General features: G+C 42.8%; 3 protein-coding genes across 10 annotated transcripts in view; all 3 read left to right on the top strand.

Moving 5' to 3' along the window:
- Window positions 1–7,091, top strand: part of SEC24C (SEC24 homolog C, COPII coat complex component) — a 36,122-nt gene extending 29,031 nt beyond the window's left edge. For all 5 annotated transcript variants that reach the window (XM_014956250.1, XM_014956248.1, XM_014956253.1 and 2 more), the window contains 8 exons: window positions 269–365; window positions 648–793; window positions 1,344–1,482; window positions 2,265–2,383; window positions 2,767–2,946; window positions 3,784–3,975; window positions 4,404–4,493; window positions 4,939–7,091. In XM_014956250.1, coding sequence (XP_014811736.1) covers window positions 269–365; window positions 648–793; window positions 1,344–1,482; window positions 2,265–2,383; window positions 2,767–2,946; window positions 3,784–3,975; window positions 4,404–4,493; window positions 4,939–5,079 — 1,104 coding nt within the window. In that variant the 3' untranslated portion in view covers window positions 5,080–7,091. The remainder of the gene's footprint in view (window positions 1–268; window positions 366–647; window positions 794–1,343; window positions 1,483–2,264; window positions 2,384–2,766; window positions 2,947–3,783; window positions 3,976–4,403; window positions 4,494–4,938) is intronic.
- Window positions 7,092–8,294: 1,203 nt separating this feature from the next.
- FUT11 (fucosyltransferase 11 (alpha (1,3) fucosyltransferase)) lies at window positions 8,295–15,959 on the top strand. The gene is made up of 3 exons (XM_014956320.1): window positions 8,295–9,065; window positions 10,362–10,987; window positions 15,269–15,959. The coding sequence occupies exons 1-3, from the start codon at window positions 8,316–8,318 to the stop codon at window positions 15,414–15,416; spliced, it is 1,524 nt and encodes a 507-aa protein (XP_014811806.1). The 5' UTR covers window positions 8,295–8,315; the 3' UTR covers window positions 15,417–15,959.
- Window positions 15,960–22,544: 6,585 nt separating this feature from the next.
- Window positions 22,545–22,932, top strand: part of CHCHD1 (coiled-coil-helix-coiled-coil-helix domain containing 1) — a 3,730-nt gene continuing 3,342 nt past the window's right edge. The window contains exons 1-2 of one of the 4 annotated variants that reach the window (XM_014956321.1): window positions 22,568–22,669; window positions 22,749–22,803. In XM_014956321.1, coding sequence (XP_014811807.1) covers window positions 22,583–22,669; window positions 22,749–22,803 — 142 coding nt within the window. In that variant the 5' untranslated portion in view covers window positions 22,568–22,582. The other 3 variants (XM_014956322.1, XM_014956323.1, XM_014956324.1) reach the window with 3 other exon arrangements.

The following is a 22,932-nucleotide window of genomic DNA, read 5'->3' as shown; positions in this document are numbered from 1 at the left end:
ACTTAAATGTCAAGATTCTCACCACAACCATTTTGTTAGCTTTCCATCTTTACACAAAATATCTTTAATAATACCAAAACCAACAAGAAAAGCTATGCTGTTACCTTTTTAGCACAATATTTTATTAGCAGGGCACTCAGCGCTGTATGAGGGCTGATTTTTAGGGTAAGACTGCAGGGGATAATGTCTGGTTTAAAATTACTTTAGGGTTTATGAACCAGCTCTGATTTATGGGAGTATGAAACCTGAATTATTGCTTGTGTTCTAGCTGGAGACAGACCAGGATAGGTTCCTGAATGACTTGAGAAGAGACGTCCAGAAAGAAGTGGGATTTGATGCCGTAATGAGAGTGCGCACAAGCACAGGTGAGTGTTAACATTAATAAGTCTTAACAAATTGGCCACTTCAAGCATGTCATATGGGAAGTAATGGACTTTACCCTAATTTAAACCATCTTGAGACCAGGCTATGGAAAAAGTTCTGCTAAAGCTTTGAAATTCTAAGGCTTTTGTCAAGACTGAGCAAAGGTGCCTGCTGAAATCTGTTAAGATAACTTAGTGTCACCGATGACAGTATTTTCAGGGCTCCAAAGTCTTGTTGTTCTGTTGAAAATTGTGGTTCATGTTGGGTTTTTTTTAACTTTTTAGGTATCCGAGCAACTGACTTTTTTGGAGCTTTTTACATGAGCAACACAACTGATGTAGAGATGGCAGGTTTGGACTGTGATAAAACAATCACGGTGGAATTCAAGCACGATGACAAACTGAGTGAAGACAGTGGTGCGCTCCTTCAGGTGAGGGGGGAGGCTTTCTAGGAGGAAAACTGAGCTCACAATTTATAATTGTCGACCAAACTGTACCAAGGTGGAACCAAACTTTCTAGGAGGAAAACTGAGCTCACAATTTATAATTGTCAACAAAACTGTACAAGGTGGAACCAATTCTCAACTGGAGACAGTGCCAGTTGCAGAAGAGGATGGGGTTGCTCTGAGCCGAATTATTAGACACTCCTTCAGGGACCTGTTCATTCTTTCTTTCTGGCCCTTGCTATACCCTTAGCCTTTCAGCATACACATTCTCAGGGTGACACAGACTGCTTCAAACTACAATCCATTTTCCAACACTAGTTTCCTTAATACAAACTGCTAACATTGCTGCTTGTTATCTTTCATTGACCCCGATTCTTACCATGTGCTTTTAGCTTATTATGCAAGTCTTTTGCATAATTATCTTATTTGCTTAGATATCTGAGTCCTATTTTTTAATTAAATATATTCAAACCCTGCATTTCTGAGTGTAGCACAACCCTGTTTTTCAATAACCTGGGATTTTTGTCTCCTACAGTGTGCTCTGTTATATACAAGTTGTGCAGGACAGCGACGACTCCGCATTCACAACCTGTCCCTCAACTGTTGCACGCAGCTTGCTGACCTCTATCGAAACTGTGAGACAGACACACTCATCAATTACTTGGCTAAATACGGTAAGGGGAAATATGGTAACAAGAATTGCAACTTTTACCTCCTGTTAAAATGCCTGTTGTCATCCAGTGACACCCATTTATTCTCTCTGCATCAAATGTCAGGTGGCAATCCTGATACTTTAGTCATTTATGGGAAAGAGCATAAAGAGGTGGTGATAGTATTGTCACTTAGGGTGAGAGGTACAAATAGGAGGTACAGGCTTAGCCTTCACACAAATTCTTGTCTAAATTTTTTAATAAAGGTTTGTATTGACAGCTGTCTGAATTCATCCTTGTATTAATTTTTTGACTGGTTTAATTTGTTCTTTAACTGCTCCAGAATTTGAATATGAAATGCTGTTAAAAATCACACTTTTATACGTTGTACCCTATTTGCTCTTTCCAGTTTCCAGTAAAAGCTCACAAATCCAGCAGAGAATTAGAGCAATGTTTATTGCCATTAAAATCTAAGAAACAGTCCATATTCAGTCCATTAAAGAAAGATGGCCAGTTTATCAAAGGAGGTTTTATAGTATCCCCTCCTTTCAAAAGTATGATTAAGTGTATTTTAAAGTACATGGGAGATAGACAGTTGAAGAATATATAATAAAACAGAGTAAATGAGCTGCTACAGGTCTTCAGTAGGAGTCTATCATCTCTTTCCCACAAGTTTGAAGGGGAAGGGAAAAAAGACTTTCATAAACAATAGTTGTTTAGATTTACTTTGTGAAAGTAGCATTGGGCTTTTTACTGTTCATGAGCAATCCCTTGATAGCCTTCTCTCACTTCCCTTTTCTGTGCAGCATATCGTGGAGTTCTGAGTAGCCCAGTAAAGACTGTACGAGATGCACTGATCAACCAGTGTGCCCAGATCCTAGCTTGCTATCGAAAGAACTGTGCTAGTCCCTCTTCTGCTGGCCAGGTAAACTCCAATGCTTTCACTTGAACCACAGGCTCAGGTATTAAAAGGTGATGAGAGCTTCTTCCTACTTCACCTACTCCAAAAAGGTCAATTGGTTTGCTCAGCAGAAATTTGCAAAGAGAAGACTCGGGGAAGTAGAGAGACTGCAAGTAAAACTGTAGTAGAGAATGGCTTCTTGGACATCTGTCTGGAGCCCAGAAAGCACTGCTGGCTCCAGGGAAAAGCTGTATGTTATTTTTGCAAGTCTGTGATATAATTAGACTGTTGGCTTGCATTCCTCGTAACTGTACCACACTTTGTTGGTTGATGCAAGCCTCGTTTTGTCAAACACAAGCTTATTCAGCAGAACAGCTGACCAACTTCTCTCTGCTTCTGACTTGTAGCTGATCCTTCCTGAATGCATGAAGCTGCTTCCTGTGTACTTGAATTGCGTGTTGAAGAGTGACGTCCTTCAGCCTGGTCTGGAGGTCACAACGGATGACCGTGCCTACATTCGACAGTTAGTCACTTCCATGGATGTGGCAGAAACAAATGTTTTCTTTTATCCCAGGCTTTTGTCCCTGGTGAGTAGTTCAGGATATTCCTACCACTTGAGACTTGCTGTTGTCTTGACTCGTCGTAAGGACTGGCACTTGTATTCTAGCAAGGGAAAGTGATCTGAGAGGGATTTGGGATCTGCCATCTGTTGGGATACATCACTTAATTCCACTCGATGATAGAGGCATTACTACATCTTGTCAGTTTGCTGGGGGATTTTTTTCTGAGCTGTGAGCCTGTGACTCGTGGCAAAGAAGATACTTTTGACCCTTTCCTAGTCTTAAAAAAAAAAGTCCAAAAGCTTCTTGTAGCTTTTTATGTAGTAACTTCTATCATTGCAGGGCAATTCCACGTACTATTCTGACTTTTCAGTACCATAGTTGCTGGAATAACGCTAAAAAATAATTACATTCCTACTCCAGGAGGCAATATTGGAAGTGCAGAGTAATTTCACAGCAGCCATGTGTTCTCTTTTGCTAACCAAGCTCTGATCTGCTCCCGTGTCACATTCAGTAAGAAAACTAAGCTGAGGAAGATGATACTTCAGTCATACTGCAGCGTTATGAGTCCTAGAAATGAGAAAGCCATTGGAGCCTTAGTGGCAGAAATTGTCAGGACTTCAGAAGAGATTCCTGTTTTATAATCTTGATTTTATTTTACTTTTTATTTTCTAACCAAGCTCTGATCTGCTCCCGTGTCACATTCAGTAAGAAAACTAAGCTGAGGAAGATGATACTTCAGTCATACTGCAGCGTTATGAGTCCTAGAAATGAGAAAGCCATTGGAGCCTTAGTGGAGAAATTGTCAGGACTTCAGAAGAGATTCTTGTTTTATAATCTTGATTTTATTTGACTCTAAAACAGACCAAAGCAGATGTTGACAGCGACGCCTTGCCAGCAGCGATCCGGAACTCAGAGGAACGTCTCTCCAGGGGTGACATATACCTGCTGGAGAACGGGCTGAACATCTTTGTGTGGGTGGGAGTCAACGTGCAGCAAAGCTTCATCCAGAACCTCTTTGGAGTGTCATCCTTCAGCCAGATTAGCAACGCCTTGGTGAGCTGGGTGGCAGTGCGGGGAGCTAGTGTCTGGGAGAGTCACCCAAAACTTAAAACAATGAGAAAGCGAGTTGAGAAAATAGTGTTAAATTTTTCATACTAGGAAGAAGAGAAGCACAGGTATGTGGAACTAGTGGAGATGTGCCTGGTCTGGGCGTGTCAGCCATGCTTTTTCCTGGCTTTATTTGCCAAGCCACAGTTCCACTGGTTGTGCGAAGAACAGTTGATATGTACATGGAGCAAATAATTGATCTTTAATTCTGATATCGTGTTATATTCTCTTGTAACCAGTTGAGATCAAAGAGGTTGTATGTTAGTGGCAGCAGATACATCTCTACCTTTATGTGATGTGACAAAACTGCTGAGTTTTATTTCATGTTGCTTTACTTCACGTGACTAATGGGGATTGGATATCTTTCATTCCAGAGTACCCTGCCTGTCTTGGAAAACCCCTTTTCAAAGAAAGTACGATCTATTATTGACACGATTCAAGCGCAGAGATCCCGCTACATGAAGGTAAAAACGTTGTCCCCCATTCGTAGCTTTAAATCTCCTTCCTTTCTAGCAGAGCAGGTGATGCCCAGTAATGCTGCAGTGCTGAACTTACTCTTCCTGATCTCATAAGTGCGATTAAAACAAAAGTTTTCAAGGATCCAAAAAAAAATTTTGTTATTAGTTTTGGAGTTCTGTGCTTACCGTAGTTCTAAAACTAAATTTTTTCAGACCTGTTATAATACAGTACTGCACAAACCATGTACATGGTATTTTCCTTCTGTTTAGAAATAACTGGGACTTAGCCCAGTTTAGTTACAGAAGTGAAAGCACGTAAACCATATATGCTGTGATTCCGGTTATCTGTCTTTGGATTTTTGAGCTACTTAGATCTTTAGTCTTTTTACCAAGAACATTAATTCTGCTAACTACTCACTCTTGGGTTTTCTTCTTGTTTTGTTTTTTGCAGTTAATAATTGTGAAGCAAGAAGATAAGCTGGAAATGCTGTTCAAACACTTTCTAGTGGAGGACAAGAGCCTGAGTGGGGGGGCTTCATACGTGGACTTCCTGTGTCACATGCACAAGGAGATTCGGCAGCTACTGAGCTAGAGGAGGGAGTGGTGCTGGAACTCAGCAGTGACATTTCAGCCTCCACTAATGACCTGATCAGAAGGCCCAGCGCCCTCAAAAAAAGGACAACATAGAAATCTGTACAATTCCATAATTTTTAATACACATTGCATAAGCAGAAATCCTTTCAACTTCTCCCAGTCCCGTATGAGAGATGAAAAATTTTCCTGGTGAGGGCTAAAAAAAAAAAACAAACAAAAAAAAGGCCTTTGATACCAGGTCTTTTACTTGTATCTAAATTGTTTCCTGTGCTTGGCAGGAGTTCACCCCCCCCACCCCATGCTCGCTAATCCTGTCGTAATGAATGTAGGTTTTTTTTTTTTTTTTCAGTTCACTGTACATGATTCAACATTGGGTGAAAAAGCGGTAACTCTTCAAAACTTCTGGTAGTTGCTGTGTGTTTGTACGGGCGCGTGTGCATGCTCCCAGCGTGAAGAGGATGCGCAGGCGGGGAGGCCGAGAGGCAGGTCAGGTGATGGGAGCTGGAGCAGCCAGACATCTCGTGTCTCCTTCTCTCGAGAGGGAGACATGACCTTGCAGAGCACAGATGTATCATGTGGCTGTCGGAACCAGAAATCCATGAAAAAGGAAATGAGTGGTGAGCCAGGAGGCAGCAGGGCAAATTTCTTTCCCCAATCTTTCCTGTACTATAAGTTGCTGTGCAGATCTGGAATGGGATAAGTAGTAGTTCAGTGAGCAACAGTCAACAGCTAGAGACAGTGCTTCCTGTTGGTGTGTGTGGTGACTCCTTTCCTTCTCATTGCACGGCTCCGTCATGTCCTGCTCGATCCACGTTCCGTGGCCTCTCCTGCAGAGCTTACCTATCTCTCCAGATGGTGGTAGGAACAAAAGCCTCTTAACCTTAAGCAGAAAATACTTTTAACAAGGTGGTGTGGGGCTGTGTAGGAACTGGATGATAAGGAATGGCCATTTTCAACCATATTATTGTGAATTATAGCAAACAAGCAGGAATTTGAGTTATACTGATGTAAATTGGAAACTGCTTTGTACCCTGGAATACAAGGGGATACAAAGACTTAAGATCTAGACTGTACTGTAGTAGGTACTGCAAGTACCTGATTTCGGTTATTGAAAGCATCTGGGCTGTGAAGAGTTTCTTTACTGGATGTTTATACCCTCCCCCATTCTACCTACTGATCAGCTTGCACAAAACCTTTTTATAAGCCTGTTTGTTAAACTGAAATACCTCAGACAGATTAATCCATCCACTTTGGCCACTCTGCTGCTCCATTCTGCACGGGTGGGTGAGAAGACTCCTGCAAAGAGGGGAGCGAGTGTAAATCAAATTCAGAATTCTAAGGGCTTCGTTTATTCACTTTTGAAAGGGGACTCGTGTATTTTAGCTTGAACATGTAACGAGTGTTCTTACAACACCCTGGAGCAGTGCTACCAATAGCACTAAAAGTGGAAGGAAGAATGTGGGTGGATTAGAGAACATATTATCTGGGCTTGATATTTCAGAGGAAAGTCCTTGTTAAGATCAGAAAAATATCTGGCTGTGGTTTTAGTTCCGTATCCTGTAGCATGTATATAAATCCATTTTTTTTTTTCTTCTAATGCTGCTAGTTTGTCTTCCCTCCCATCACTACACGGAAAGGGGAATATGAAAATTGCAATGGAGAAACTCTTTCAAGATGTAGTTGACAGAACCTTCAGCGTTTTTGTATGAATGTGGCTGACTTTTTACTCCGTGTACTGCCTCCAACCAAAAAATCCAGAGGATTTTTAACCAGAGAGGAAAAACAACTTCCTGGGAATATAAGGCGCAGCAACCACAGACTTCCGCAAATACTAATTTCTAGTATTAATACTGGGGGGGGGAGTGGGGGATGGAAATGAAATCATAAATGAACCTTTCATTTTCTTCACCTGTTTTTTCCAATGCATCTTTTAATTTGTAAAGAAATAAAAATATATTAAGATGTATTTTATGTCATTGTTAGTAAATAAACACTGCTTATTTTTCCAAACCCTGTATTTTGCGGGAGGGAGGAAATGGGAAGGGCTGAGGTCCAGCTGACTGATCCTTTACAATCTTCTGCTGACCAAGTTCAGTCTTTTTTTTCTTATTCACAGTGAGTGATGATAAGAAATTCAACAAGTCAACAGACGAAAGGTGCCATTTAGTCAGATCAGTGTTACTTTGCTTAGATGATTGGTTTTTAACTTTCTGCCTCTTCTGAACTTCTGTTTTGCAAAGAGATTTCCCCTTTTCACTTGTCCAACACAGCCTGACTGATTGGGGTTTGGAAAGTTTTACCCTTACCTTGTGGCAATGTTAACTTAAAGACTAGAAGTCTTAATTTTTTCAGAGAAATAGAGCTCCTATTTCAGTGTTAAGATAGCAGGGCATTGGGGTGGAGAGGGTTTTTTGGGGGGAGAGGGAGGGAGGAGTGTGCTAATTGCAAAAATAATGTTTGGAGTGAACTGGCAGTGTAACGACTGTAGTCTAGAACATTGATGTTGTACGTTATTACGCTCTGTATGAAAGCACAAGACAATCATTGCTAAATATCCAATGATACTTAGTTTGCTGTAGAATATTTTTGAGATTACTCTCCTGCAGAATGTACGTTACGTCCAGAATCTGCTACCCATGGATATATTGTGATAACAATGGGCCTTGTGCATCTTGTTTGTTATTTGTGTGGAGTAAATTGTGCTTGTGGGCATTTTAGTGGCAGCACCCCTTCCCAGGCCTCTGGAAATGGGATGTTGGCATTCTGTCTAACGTCCTGTATGATGAATTATCAGATGGGGATTAAGTTATTTTTTAAGGAATGAATTGGAAGCTTGTGGCAAATTCTGTAACTGGGTGGTGATTCTAGAACACTGTGGGGTTTCTATAGTGAGGTCCAAACCTCGGCTTTGCAGGATTATTTTACAGAGTATTTTTAACACCGAAGGCCGCTACAGAAGAGCGACGTTGAGGGATCTTTAAACAAGAGAAAACAACCCCAAAGTTCTGTCACTAAAAGGCGTTTTCTCTTCCCTCCCTTCACCTTCTGTGGCGGCAGCGGCTGAGGGGACAGTGTGAGGGGAGGGGCGGTGCCGGGCTCCCCTCAGCCCTCCTCGGCGGCCGTTGCGGCCGTTGGGCGCGCGCCCCGTAACGGAACGCCCCCTGAGGGCGGGGCCCTCGCGGCCGCTTCCCGGGGCGGGGCGGGACGGGCCGGAGCCGGCCCAGGGTGGCGGGCATGGGTGGCGGCGCCGGGCGGCGGGGGCCCCTTACCCTCTGGCTGACGCTGGCGCTGGCCTGGGGTGCGGGGGCCGCGCTGGCCGCCGAGGGGCTGGGGGCGGCGGAGGAGGAGGAGGAGGAGGCGGCGGCGGCGGCCGGGCTGGCGGAGCCGTGCGGGGCGGAGGGGTGGTCGCAGGATGCCGTCCCGCCGGGCGCGGCCTTCGTCGCCGCCGCCGCCTCGTACCGCGGGCCGGGCAACAACGATACGCGGAGCAACAAGGCGCTGCCCATCCTGCTGTGGTGGAGCGGCAGCCTCTTCCCTCACTTCCCCGGCGACACGGAGCGGATCGACTGCCCGCGGGGCTCTTGCTTGGTCACCCGGAGCCGGCGGGTGGCCCGGTACCGCCGCACCAAGGCCCTCATCTTCTACGGCACCGACTTCAGGGCCTACGAGGCGCCGCTGCCCCGCCTGCCCCATCAGACCTGGGCCCTCTTCCACGAGGAGTCCCCCATGAACAACTACCTGCTCTCCCACCCGCCCGGCATCCAGCTCTTCAACTACACGGCCACCTTCCGCCGGGAGTCCGACTACCCCCTCACGCTGCAGTGGTTGCCCGGCGTGGGCTACCTGCGGGGCCCGGCGGTGCCCCTGGCCGAGAAGGAGGAGTGGCGGCGGAAGGGCTACGGCCCGGTGCTCTACATGCAGTCCCACTGCGATGTCCCCTCGGACAGGGACCGCTACGTGCGGGAGCTCATGAAATACATCCAGGTGGGTGGTGGCGAGCGGGTTGCTGGAGGAGCTGGGACTGCCCGACCACCCCCTTCCAGCTCCTCTTTTTAATGGGGTGTGTTTGTCCTTGTTTTTAGCCAAGAGGCGAGTCATAACGGGATGCGTGCCGACTGCCAGCTGGACGGAAAAAAATATAGTTGTATTCCTTCCTAAAGCGTGGTCTAGACAGACTGCACCACATGCCAGTAGGGAGGCCTGATGGTAGGTAGCCCTTAGCCGTGGAGTTGGCCACACTCGGGACGGGTCACAAGTTGGGTTAAGCCTGAATAAGCTTATTCTTGTGTCCCAAGGGCTAGAAGTTGCTGAAATCTCTGGGCCTTCAAGCTAGTGTGCAGTAAGGCTGTCCGTTTACAAGCCTTGCCCCCGTTTGAAAGTGTAAGCATCCCATAAAAAGGATGCTGTGTTTTTTGAGAATCTGCTCCTTCTCTCCATCGTGGTGGGACCGTCTTACTTCTATGGAGGTTTGTACTGCTGGGGCACAGCTGATGGAGAGTACTTTCAAAGGCTGAAATAATGTAGTTTCTTTCAAGCAGAAAAAAGATTTACCAGGTTTGGTTTTTTTCTAAAAAATTCTAAAAGATAGTAGATAAGGAAAAAAATATGTTTTTTAGTCTTTATCTGAAGCATCTTTTTCCTAGGTGTTTCTGCAGTTTCTGTTGGTAGTGATTCATTTATTGTGCAGGTTCATCATGTACTCAGCAGTGGAGCAAAGATAAAACATTTTTTTAAAATATGACTGTATATTGGCAAAGTATGAAGCAGATTCCAGATCAAGTGTATTGCCTTTCATTTTTAAACAGTGTTCTTTTAGCTCCCTGCATCCATGTTTCTCAGTCTAACAAATGGAAAGTTTTTGCCAGCCTGCTGAGACTGGCAGAAACTGTGTGTAATAACTGTTTGGAAAAGTACTGGGTCTCTGATAAGTAGAAAGATGGCTTTTAAATTAACACAGGGAGAGTTGAATGCCTGTCTTTACCTCTTGGTTTCTGATTTATCCTGTAATAAATATATTTTGGGTGATGTCTTCCATTCTGCACGCATCCCCCACCTCTCGATCTTTAGCATGGTTTATGCTGCTTTGGAAGCTGAGTGCTCAGTTTCCTCTGAAGCTGTTAAAATTGTGACTGTAGGAATAGTTGCAAGGGAAAGAACTTGTACTGAAAGTGAAGATAGCTAGACAGTGGTCAAAGTTAGGAATTTTACAGGCACTGCAAGCTCTGAAAACAAGCCCCAGGCAAACAAATCACTTTGTAAAGATGCCGGTTGTTGTTTTAGGTTGACTCCTACGGGAAATGCCTGCATAACCGTGAGCTTCCCAGTGAGCGACTGAAAGACACTTCTACAGCCACTACAGAGGATTCTGAATTTATGACTTTCATCGCCAGGTACAAGTTTCATCTGGCCCTGGAGAATGCCATATGTGATGACTACATGACTGAGAAGCTGTGGCGTCCAATGCACTTGGGTGCTGTCCCAGTATACCGAGGCTCCCCAGCTGTGCGGGACTGGATGCCAAACAACCTCTCCATCATTCTTATAGATGACTTTGACAGCCCCCAAGAGCTGGCAAAGTACCTTGATTTCCTGGACAAGAATGGAGAGGAATATATGAAGTATCTAGAGTATAAAAACCTTGGTGGAATCAAAAACCAGTTCTTGCTGGAGAGCTTGGAGAGGCGGGAGTGGGGTGTGAATGACATGACTCTGCCCAATTACCTGAATGGCTTCGAGTGTTTCATCTGTGACAGGGAGAACACCCGTGTCAAAGAGGAGCAGGAACACAAAAAGTCCCGTGGCAAAACTCCGGCTCCCAGACCTCGCATAGCTCAGTTTAAGCACATGGGATGTCCTATGCCAACTCCTGGGTTTGGAAGTGTTGAAGACCTCTCTGGAGGAGACAGGTAATGTACTAATACTGTGCTTTTTGAAGGAAAAAAGAAAAAAAGAAGTGTCTGTAACTTTTAATGATGCTTTGTAATTAAAGGATCTCTTAATAAATCTCCAGTTACACTTTATATTATCTTGTATGGTAGTTCTACTAATATTGTGCAATGCTGAGGCTGAAAAAGATGCTTGGACAGTGATATGGGTTAGTGGTTGAATGAGGAACATGAAACATCAATAATATTCTGTTAAAATGCTCTGTGACCTTGGGCAATGTGGTTATCCTTTGTCTATCGTAGCCTCTTTGCTTGTTTGCAGGAGGGATATTTTTCAATACAGTGATGGTAAAGCCCTTGAGTGAAGGAAGCTCTGTACCTCATTAAGAAGTATTCTGTTAAGAATGGGGTTGCCACTGTTCAGGTCAGGCCTGGTTAACTCATGTTGACTTCAGAGCAGAAGTTAAGTTCACCCAGAATACTCTACAAGGCTTTTTGTTGTTTGGTGTGACAAAATCAGCCACCTCTAGTGTGAGCTGTCCTGAAGTCTGTCAGCAGGGAACTAACCACACCAGCCCTCAGGCAACCACTTTTGACAGGCAGAATAGAGTTTTGTTTGCAAAACTTAGTCCTTAGTATTTATGCTTGTGTTGGTACAAAACAAGTCAGTGCTTGGGGACCCAAACTTTGAGTTTTTCTGTTGATGGTGTTTGAAGTTGCAGTTGCTGGAAGGAAGGGTTCTTGTGGTTCATAAACAGTGTGTGCACTTGTTGTAGTGCATATTAGTAGTGTAACATGTTTGGATCCTCCAGCTTTGTAATTTTTCTTTGCATTGCCTGCAACTATTTGTCTTTTTTAGGCAATTACCCAAATGTATGCAATTCATTTGTGATAAGCTATCATAAAGATGAACCCTCAGCCATAGCAGATCTTGCCTATGCTGTCGTGTCCCCAAAGATCAAAATGTTCTGATGTCAGTCCCCCTGTAGTATTAAATTAATTACTTCTTGAAAATACTGGGAAGATCTCATGTGCTGTCCAGAAGGAATTTGTTCAATATACTCTATCCCAGTTTATATGAGTTTAGGAAATTATTAACAAAGCTGTACACTAAGGAATTGAAGGCTTAAGAGTGTTGAAGTGTTAAAAGAAACAGTATGTTGAAAACATAGAATCCATCATTTCAAGTACTGTAACCCAGATCTCAGTTCCATGTGGATATGAAGCTCTGAAAGAGTTTTTATTACGTTATCAATCCACAAAAAAAAGTATGAAGTATTTTGTAAGTGTGGGGAGCTACTTCTTCCTATGTTTGGATGCTTTCAAAAATGGCCAGATGAAATTATAAAAGGAAAATAAGCCTGATGTCATTCAGGCTCTTTAGGAAATGCCTATTTCACAAACCTTGCAATGTTTAGAATGAAAAAGCATTTTTCACAGTACAGTTAATTTTTATATTGGCTAACTGAAAAGTTACACTTGTAATTAAAAGGGGCCCATGATCCTTTCTTTTCTGTTGGTTGGTTGCTTTATTGGAGGTTTTTTTTATAGTAATACCTTTTCTCGGTCTCAGGTGCAAAATGGGCTTTTTACCCTGTAGTGTGCTCTGCAGCATCCTACTCTATAAGAGAATTTTCTGCTTTTTCATGGATTTTCATAGCTTTTTCAGCGATTTTCTTTCTTGAGCAGCAGATGGCGGTAGAGATGTATCTCTGAGGGCATAGCATGGGTACCCACGGCACTGACTGCGAGCTGGGGTACTCACAAGTTCTAGGTGGTGATCATGAGCAAGGAGTTTTGAACAGTTGGTCCATAATCCAAGCCACAGTTGCATCTCGTGGCAGTTTCCATGTCTCATCGAACCATAATGTGTTATTCTCCCCATGTTTACAGACATGAGACGTGTCTGGAAATACTGTACTGGGGAAGCTTCTGCATTGTCTGCTAGTTACTTTAGAAGGATATCTGTCTATACCTTCTGAGGAACCATCAAGTGGATGTTGAGTGAAATACAGTGGTTTCTATCTTGTGAGCATCTGAGCTTTCACCACTTTTATCTCCAAAATGGAACATGATTACATAGAAGTGTGAATGGTGTGACAGTAGCATAAAATCGCCACCGAGGTGTTGGCAAAACATGCTCGTGTTTTGGCAGAGTTTGACAGTAGTATTATGGCAACAACATGATCAGTTCAGATGGCTTTCTACTGGGCCAGTCAATTGTGTATTTTGTTACTTTAGAAGACATTGTGGAAAAGTGGTGCAGGCCTAGCGGGGTTACAGGTGGTACTGTGATTTTGGGTTCTGGAGGCTTCTGGAACTCAGAGAACAATAAAGACAATTGGAGCAAGTACCCAATTACAATACGGTTACCCTGCACATCTGCACACTCTGTAACCCTTATTCCCAGATGTAATTTTTTTTTTTTAGGGTTAACAAATGTGCTGAATTAACAGAACTGTTGAATCAGAATCTTTCTGTATGTAGGTACATGTAGCTGGGGTGCTTCATACCTTCACCTTGCTGTCCTTTAGCTCCAAGTGTGGAGGTGTGGCAGTTCCTAAATTATTAATGCTTGCAGCCTCAGTTGTGTTTGGACTTCTGGGCTTCACACCCAAGTGAACTTCAGAAGAAAGACTGTAGAACAACCATTTGTATCTGTTAGGTTATGGGTCAGTCACTATGATCTGTTGAATTCTTGGCTGCTTTGCACAGAAAATGGTGAGTTACAATGCTAGTGATGAGTAGAATATCTGTTTAGTTGGAACCAGAATCTCCAATTACACTTGGACTCTCACCTTTGTGAAGAGAAATGTTTAATTTGTCTCATTGATAAGGAGTGGGGTGTTTGAGAGGACAACTATAATACGACAATCCTGGAATTCCTTTCAGGGTTGTTTCCATAGAGTTCAGCTGGAAAACATTTTCTTTTTTCTGTTACCTACTGCCACTTAGCCTTGTGTCTAGTACTTAATGCAAGTATACTCATTTTCCGAACGTGTGCCCTTATTCAAGTGCTGTAAAGAAACAAATAATTCATGTTGGCAGTCCTTGAAGAAAGATTAATTAATTTAGCTGGAAAGCAGAGTGATCTCACAGTACATCCAAGTACTGCATTTTACAAAGGAACCTTTTGGCAGACATTTATTTTTAATGCAGAAGTAAGCCTCTGTCTGTGATCCTTCACATTGTAATCTATGTTAAAAGGTTTATTTTGAGGTCTCTGTTGTATGCTCCAGAAATGTCCCACCATAAATGATGCTGTTGACCACAGAAAACTAATTCCTGTAACATACAAGTTGTATGGTGCTCTACAAAGACAATGGCTATGACATGTTGTGAGTTTCTTTTGGTCTTCCTGGAATCATGGGCGAGATCTGCTTCTGGGCAGTGCAGCTATGCTTCCTTTAACACATGGTGTGCAGAGTGAATGCAGAAAGCACTGTACTTATTTTAGTGATTAGGAGGGAGAAGCTGGAAGCTCTGTATGTAAGTTAACAAGGATTGGGTAGCTCATATGGACAGGTGAAAAAGGGCATCACGTTTGGTCCTTCTTTCCAAAATTTGCGATGGGCTTATGTGGCTGGGTAACAGATAGAACAGAGAAGAGATAAATAAATTATTGCCTTACCTTGATATAACAGATACGAGAGAAGTCCACGTGATCGTGAATGGGAAAGGAATTGCTGGAAGTTGCAGTGATGTAGTCTGTGCTATGAAAGCTTCGAGACTGTTTGCATTGAAAAAGAGGAAGTGTCTGCTCGACCACGTAGTCTGGAGATAAAGAATTGAGTCAGGGTTGAGGGATATAATGATTTTTTTGTCTCTGCCATGTATGACCTGAGTTTGTAATGAGTAGCTGTCATTCTCTAATTGTTAAATGGTTCATCTGGGGAAAAAAAATTGATTCTTAGGCTGTTATACACATACTGGACATGGAAGGCTACTCCCAAAATCATGTAGGGACTCCGTGCTAGATTTTGTTTTAACAGAAGTGTTTCTTCTCTACACTTAATAATTTAGTTTTTTTGGTTAACACTATGGTCCCATGCTGATATTTCTAGAATGTTGTAAAGCTAATGCTGAACTTGTATTTTCTGTAGAGAATTTTCATAGTAACTTTCTTTAAATGTCTTAGAGCACAATGGCACAGTAACAATGTACTTTGTCATGACCATCCCGAGGCCTGTTTTCCTCTTGTGTGAAAGAAAAAATTGGCTTCGGTGCTATTACAGCTGCAGACTCATTTGTTTTTTTTAAATGGTTAATAGTGGCGTCTCTTTTTCTTTTTGTTTGTTTCAGTTGGAAAGAGATGTGGCTGCAGGATTATTGGCAAAGCCTTGATCAGGGTGAGGCCCTCACTGCTATGATTCATCGCAATGAGTCACATCAGGGAAGATTTTGGGACTATATGCACGAGATTTTTCTCAAGAGGACGAGGCAACACTGACCCATGTTTGTAAGAGCTTGATTTGAAAGTTGAGACTGCGAATTCTCAACTTGCTCCAAATGTTTGCCTTGGAATAGAAGTAAAACTCTCACAGAGACTGTTTCTTCTGGTGCATGAAGTGAGTAAGTTTCTGTTATGATTGGATTTCAGCAGTGGAGATCTTAGCAGCTGCTTTGATTTGAATTTCAGCTCTGTGGTGTGAAGCCACTCCTGACTTGCAGGTGTCAACATGTGGGGCAAAAGAGGAATTTACAATCCTTTTGCATTTGGTATAGTTTCCTTGTGGCTTACATGACTTGAGAGGAACACCTCTTCAGACTCTTGCTCAAATGCCCTAAGTTATTTCAGGGATTTTTTTAATCTCCAAAATAGTAATCGTTTTTATATGTATTTTATCTGTCACTTATTGTCCTCATGAAGGTGTACTTTGAGCTGCTATTAATGAATAGCTTTTCCAGTGAAGGAGTCACAAAAGACAAATGTCTGTGGAGAGCAATTGTGCCTTATGAAATTGCAGTAATAAAGTCTCTTCTTACTATGTAACTGTGCCTCAATTCTACTTTTCAGGGTAACTGAATAGTTTTGGGCAGGTCACTTCCTCTCTGCCTAATTTGCCTCACTTGCTAACTTTCCAGGTGATACATACAATGGGATGAGAGACTAAATTATTTAATTCACAGCTTTCAACGAAGTGTTTCACACCAGAAAGTATATTACCTGGTATTGTGCAGAACTAGAGTAAAATTAGTATGCTTTGGTTCTTTTAAGTTTCCATCAAATCTGAAATCCCAGCTATAATCTTGACTTCTCTAATGCCAGCAATTCAGAGGCCTTCGATTTAGTTCTTTTTGGGTATCTGCAGCTTTCTGCAAAGAGAAATAAATTTTAGTGATGGTGCCTTTCCCAGTGGTCTCTGTGGTCTCTGGCAGCCTTTCTGTGCTGAAGTGGATGATTGGAATCGGGTGCACTGAAACAGGTTTGTATCTCTACTGAGTCTTAACACGCTATGATCCCGGTCTGGACTGGAGTTCCTAGAAGTAAGTGATGACACGTGGATAGATCTTCCTCATTTATATCTCTAACAGATAGAAATAAAGTCTGCTGTTCCCTGCCATGTTTGATACCTTTCTGAAATGATCAATCTTGCATTGGAGGGAGACCAATTCACTTCGTGTGAGGGGTTTAAAAGCACAGGTAAATATGGCCACACTGCAGTGATGTCTTTAATGGTATAATGGGATTTTATTTCTCCATTTGATTTTTTTTTTTAGGAGAAAACTGCTTTTTAATATCTCTTCTGTACTAATAGCAACAAATCATTCTTCAGCTAAAGTGTACTCATCTGTTTACTTTCCTTTTTTCCGGTTACTCAGGAGACATGAATATCGAAGTGAATATATCTGAATTAATTGTTAAAGTGGATTACTCAAATCAGATTAAGATGACTGATGTGTGTATTCAGGATTGAAGTGGCCACAATGTGCTTGAGAAATAAATTAAGATAAAACAAATTAAGCCTGCTTTATGTCTGAATATCAACTTCTACTGAACAGTTTAATGATATTTAAATAAATTGTTTGAATTAATGCCTTCAGTTAATTCAGATTCTCTTCATGTTCCTGTATAGAAAATCATTCAGTCTTCTTTGATTGCATGGTTCTCTTAATTAGCTATATCTCAAAACCCTTTCTTACTCAAGCGTTTGGTGGGATAGCCAGGAGGAGAAATTCCAGTCTTGCTTTTTGTACCAAATGATAAAAATAAGAAGTAGGTACTAGTACATTCTGCATCATAGCACCTGCTTTTTCTTGTTATTCCTACGGGGGGTTTTGGGGGTTTGGTTTGGGATTGTTTTTTGCTATATGTATGTACTACAGAAAGCTGTTGCTTTGAGCTTCATGACTTGCCAAGCATGAGTATCAATTTCTGATTGCCATATCCCTTCTTAACACGGGTATGAAGGTAGCACAGATATGAAAGTAACTTTATCACAGATATTCTGTGGGTTTTGTCTGAGTTTTTCAAAGTACAACTTTTAGTTTATAGTTACAAGTCATGAGCCATTTTCTATAGCTTTCTCTTCCAAGTTCTTAGTGTCTTCCTCGGTTTAACTTATTTTTGAGAGTCTTACAGGTCGTGAACTCCTCAAAAGGTAATGAGTATCAGCTATTACTCTTCACAGCTGTGATGCTCACCCAAGCCTTGTTTCTCTTGTATCCACAGAGGTTTTTTTGTAGTAATAGATCATACTAAATTTATCATCTCCTGTATCTCCCAGTATGTCCATGATTTATAAACGGTGCGTCTATTGCCTATATTAATATACTAAATGTGTTTCAATTACTCTATGTGGTGCATAAGAATTAAGGCTGAATATTTCTTCCAGTGCATAGTATGAGTAACTTTTATAGCTGCCAGGCAAGCTCCTCAGGGGTGGGAGAGGCGGGAACCCTCCCTGGCTGGCTAAAGAGTTGTGGTTGTGGTTCCGTTCCAGGCTGCTGACTGACCTTCACAACATCCACTTCTCTGCACAGCAAGGACTGCAAAATGTTAAATAAAGGTGGTTCTACCATCAGGGCTTTGCTTTCCTCTCTCTCCTGTTATTTGGAGGAGGCAGGAGGAGAAGCTGGGTCTCATACCCTTGAAGAGTTTGCGATTAATTTACTTAATAATGCATTTGAAAGCATTGCTATATGATGTCCAAAGACTACTGCTAGTGTTAGCCAAAGTTAATTCAATTTATGATCGTAGTTGTCCTTCTACTAATGCAAGTGTGTGAATGCAGACAAGCTAGGAGGTCACTGCAGCAACTATTAATATTTTGGAAAAAGGTTTCTGATTTCAGTTCTTGAATGCTAACTGGATTTCTCGCTTCACTACTTTAAATCCAAACCAGGTAGATGGTGGCTGAATGTCATCACTCCTATTGTGACCACTGGATGGCTTATATGATCTTCAGACTGAACAGTGTATGCAACATCTTTCTTAATCAAGTTCTTCCAGTTCAGGTGCCTGTACTCATAAGAACGACACTGACTAATCAGGAATTTTAGCAAAGATATCAAATATTGAGGATGATGAAGAGATTACCTCTGTAAACCCTTTGGGTAGGCTTCTGCTAATTCGGGTGAGTCACTTCACTGCTTGTCATGCATTTTGCCTGTTTACTGTGTGACTGGAGGGAGGATTTCAAAGCTGTCAGGATAGCTTTATTCACTGGCATTAATGTTCTAAAAATAGATACCTCCTCATTACTGCTCAGATGAAACACCAGTAGATGCTATTGATGCCATGTCTCAGAATTGACTTGACAAGCTAGCATAGGTTTATGCCCTCTGAGAGGTGAGAGAGGAGAAACAAATATCTGACAGGTTAAAAATCTAGCAATGAATTGGGTTGCTGCCTGTTTTTTCTGTAAGAAGCTGGAAATTTTATATAGTGAACTAGTAATCTGTGTTTTCTGTCCTTTAGCAAGGACTGCAATTTCTAGGAAGAAAATAACCTGTGTAGAATATTGATTTCATACCTAACATTGGTAATTTCTAGAACTGAAAAACAATTGCCTTTTCTTACTTCCGTCACTGCAATAATTTTCAAATTGAAGGATCTCTGGGTCCTCTGTGATGGTGAGCAGAATGAGAGCCAAGCAACAATGGATGTGTATGTTTGGAGGGAAAGGAGAATATGAGATTCTTTTCCTGGAAATGGTCTACAAAGTGCGGCAGCTGGAGAATCACAGCAGAAATGCCCTGCTTGCACCTTGGCAGAGGGTAGTTTTAACAGGTGTGGAAGAACAAATAACTCCTAAAGGACTGGGAATGGGATAAATTGAATTGAAACACATCCATAAGGGACGTTGCTGTTTAAATGGGCTTTGCAGTGTTAGACAAGCCACCATCTGCCTCCCTTGCCATCCTTTCATACACAGTCTTCAGCCATTGTCCCTGGAGAGCCACTCCCTTAATGATTAGCTGTCATCCATTTGGTTGGATTTAATTAAGATTGTTGATGGATCTCCAGGCACCTTCTGAGAAGTTGTATTAATCAGAAACATACAAGGTGACAGGTTCCTTCATTCTGCCCAGAGACCTCTACTGACAGGTGGAAATTAATCAGAGACAAAATCCTTTTAGTGTTATGACCAGCTGAGCCAAAGCCTGTGTCAGGATATAACAAACTGCACTTCTCTTATGATTCAGTGTCTCAGAGCTGGCAGTGAGAGATACACGGCCCTGCAGAAGAATTAGGAAGGGTGGAGAAGAATGGGACTGCAGGATTTGTTCCAGGGCTGTGACACGACTGGCATCTTAATTTCTATACTGTTTTCTCCCTGCAGAAAAGATGGATCTTATGCCGAAGGGTCTCAACTAGAGATAGTTCTGGGGATCTTGGATTGGATCAGAGCAGATCATGATACTTTGTGGCATCTCTGAGCAAATAAGGAAGCATCAGGTAATTTGCAGTGGAAATGGGCTGGATTTGAGTAGAGCTGGGAGTCGGGGATTAGGGATGGCAGCTCAGAACTAGTTAGGTGGACAGAATAATGCAGGGTGGCTGATCTGATTGAGATGGTTCAGGATAAGGTAGGGTGGTGGTGGAGTTGGGGCAGGGAGTGACACGTCAGAAAAGAAATTACATTAATTCGCACAGTGACAGATGCATTTGTCCTAATATGTGCATTAAGCCCTAATACTGTCCAAACACAATAGCTCAGCAGACAGGAGTAAGTCTGAACTGCCTGGAATCTTAGCAAACTGGTTAGTTCCACTACTAAGTTAAAGTGGGGATGCCTTAACTTTTAAGGCATCTCCAGTTGGGAGTTTAAGGAGGGCAAGGTGAGATGGAGGAGAATAAACTGTGGTGGGTGAAGGTATTACGAAGTTGTACGGGACATGTACTGGGGCATTCAGGTTAAACTTGGGTGAATATACTGGTATTTACCTGAAAGCTGGATCCAAGCAGTTCAAAAACTTGAATTCTTTTCAAATCTAATAATAATGGCTTAATCTCTGTGGCTCATTTTGGTTTTGACTAGCTGAAACACAGGCTAGGATTTGGCTTTAACGGTGTTGATCTAAGTAAAGCAGTTGTAAATGCAGTTAGACTTTTACATGTTCTTTATAGTTGTAGGATTTAGGATTCACAGGGAAACATCTTTGGTGTTCACTTGTCAGCGTGTTGAGGGAATTGGGTTTCTGATTGTCTAAATATAAAATTGGAACTTCTGTTCCATCCATTAGTGTCTCTGTGCTATACAAGATACAGGCTATAGAGACGCTTGGCTGTTGATTAACACACCTCTTCTGTAGATCCACATTTTCCCTTAAAACCAAGGTTTGTGTCTTACTTCAGACATCTCTGCATGGTGTGTGCAGACATCATCACACACCTTATTCTGTCTGCTCAGGAATTTCTTAGGCTGATGCTTCAACCCCAGGCTGAATGCCAAAAAAAAAAAAAAAAGAGATTCTAATGCAGACAGCAGTAACTGACAGGAAGCTGTTACAGTTCTCCTTGAGTAGCTTGCCTTTCTCTTTCTCAGCTTCCCCCCCATTTTTCTTGGAACCACTTAAAAGAGAGATCAGCATTTGAAGGTGACTGTACAGGAAGGTGCTGCCACCATTAACTAATGTAATTTGGAAAAAGGGAGGTTGATTTACAGGGAGTGCAGTTCAGCTCTTCTCTTATATCCTAGTATTTGTGGCTTTCTTTTTTATTGTTCTTGTGCGAGTCTAGTTGGTGATTGCAGCAGGGAAATGCAGTAGAGAAAAGCAGTTATCACTAGAGCTACCTAGAAGAGACAAAAACGAGGTGAACCTCACGTGAACTGAAATACTGAAAAATACTTCATCTCCCTGTCTTGAATTTGCAAGATTTCTAATGTTTAGAGTTGCAGGATGTAAGCCTTCTAGCCTAGTCTGAAGATGTCAGCTTGTTTCTCTTCTCCACTGGTAGCCAAGCTGGAACAATAGCTCATTTCCTGTCCCGTCAGAAAAATATGGAAGTAGAGAAACATCCCTCTTACCAAAATGTTTGAATGTTTAAAGTACCAGACTGTTTGAATTTTGATCTAAAGAGATGGAAATTTGCTTCTGAAGAGGATCAAAAGAAATCTTTTGAAAAGACTTGAAAATGTCTTCTCATAGTCTTTAAATTGGACTCTAAGAAAATGCTATTTTAACAATTACACAGAAATAATTATAGAATCAGACATAACATATATGTTATGTCTGATTTTATATCTATATATTAAATCTCAAGATGCAGTAAATTCTGGTATTGATACTAAGGATATTCTGGTATAGGTCTGGTGAGATTTAAATCAAGGTAGCAAAATTTCCAATGTCTTGTTACCTTCCTTGACTGGGCAGAGGTGAGTGGAAAGCTCTTTTTTTTTAATGTCCTATAATGGTTCCAACATTCCTATGGAGAAAAACAGATTATTCTATGTCCTCCAGTGCACAAGGGAAATAGGTGTTGGCTGAAGGAGCCCTGCTAATGGTGCTAAATTGGCTTAGTGACCACTATATGACAAACATCTGAGTATTTTAGGTCTCCAGTCCAAATGTCTCAACTCCTCCGTTCTCTACGTCTACCTTGTCCCTTATACTCTGCAAAAATGTGTCTATCCCCCAGCCCTTAAGAGGTTACTGTGCTCTCTGTATTACTTGTCATTTTCAGCTGGGGACACAGGGGCTCCAGAACCAGTCTGACTTCCAGGGATTTAAATCCTACACTAGGAAAGAAACATCTGGGAACAACAGGACTCTCTGATCTGAGTAGGAGGCTGTGGGAACATCCTGACCAGGCCAGGAGCATCAGTCACCAAGGCAGGGCAGATCCAGCTGCTCCTGTGTCACAGAGAGAGGTGGAGGGCTGAGAGCGAAGTGGTGCTGAGTTTCGAGCACCGAGAAAAGCTTCCATACAAGCTGCTAAAATAATTCCTTTAAGTTCCATTTGAGTTATTTTGACACGATTGGGGTTTCTTCCTCTCTGGCTGCGGTGCGTGCGCCCCTCCCTTGGCTGGGGCTGCTGCGGGAACGGGGTTGAGACGCAAATGGGTTGAGATGCGAAGTGCTGGAGCTGTCGCAGGGTGGATCCCCCCAAAAAACCCACAGCGACCGGCTGGGCGGGCCCCGCTCGCCTTACGGCCTGTCGCAAAGAAAATGGCGGCCCCCGTCTACCCGCCTTGGGTCACCCGCTGGGTCTCCGGGCAGTGGCGGCAGAAGAAGCGGCCGCCTGTCATCCGCCCTACCCGTGTACCCGCCTTGGGTCACCCGCTGGGTCTCTGGGCAGTGGCGGCTGAAGAAGCGGCCGCCGGTCATCCGCCCCACCCGGCCGCTGGTGTTGGCCAACAAGGTGGCGAACCGCCGGGAGGAGGCGGGAGGTGAGTTGCCGGCGCTAGGCCGTTTAACGGCCCCGCTCCGAGGAGGGCCTCCCCCTCAGCCCCTGTGGGGTAGGCCCGCCCGCCGGGACCCGCCGGCCTCCTGGGCCTTCACCCCGGGAAGGGCGATGG

Source organism: Calidris pugnax, unplaced genomic scaffold, assembly GCF_001431845.1.
Source record: "Calidris pugnax isolate Ruff unplaced genomic scaffold, ASM143184v1 scaffold196, whole genome shotgun sequence".
Classification (NCBI taxonomy): domain Eukaryota; kingdom Metazoa; phylum Chordata; class Aves; order Charadriiformes; family Scolopacidae; genus Calidris; species Calidris pugnax.
This window is presented reverse-complemented; position numbering and strand designations above follow the sequence as displayed.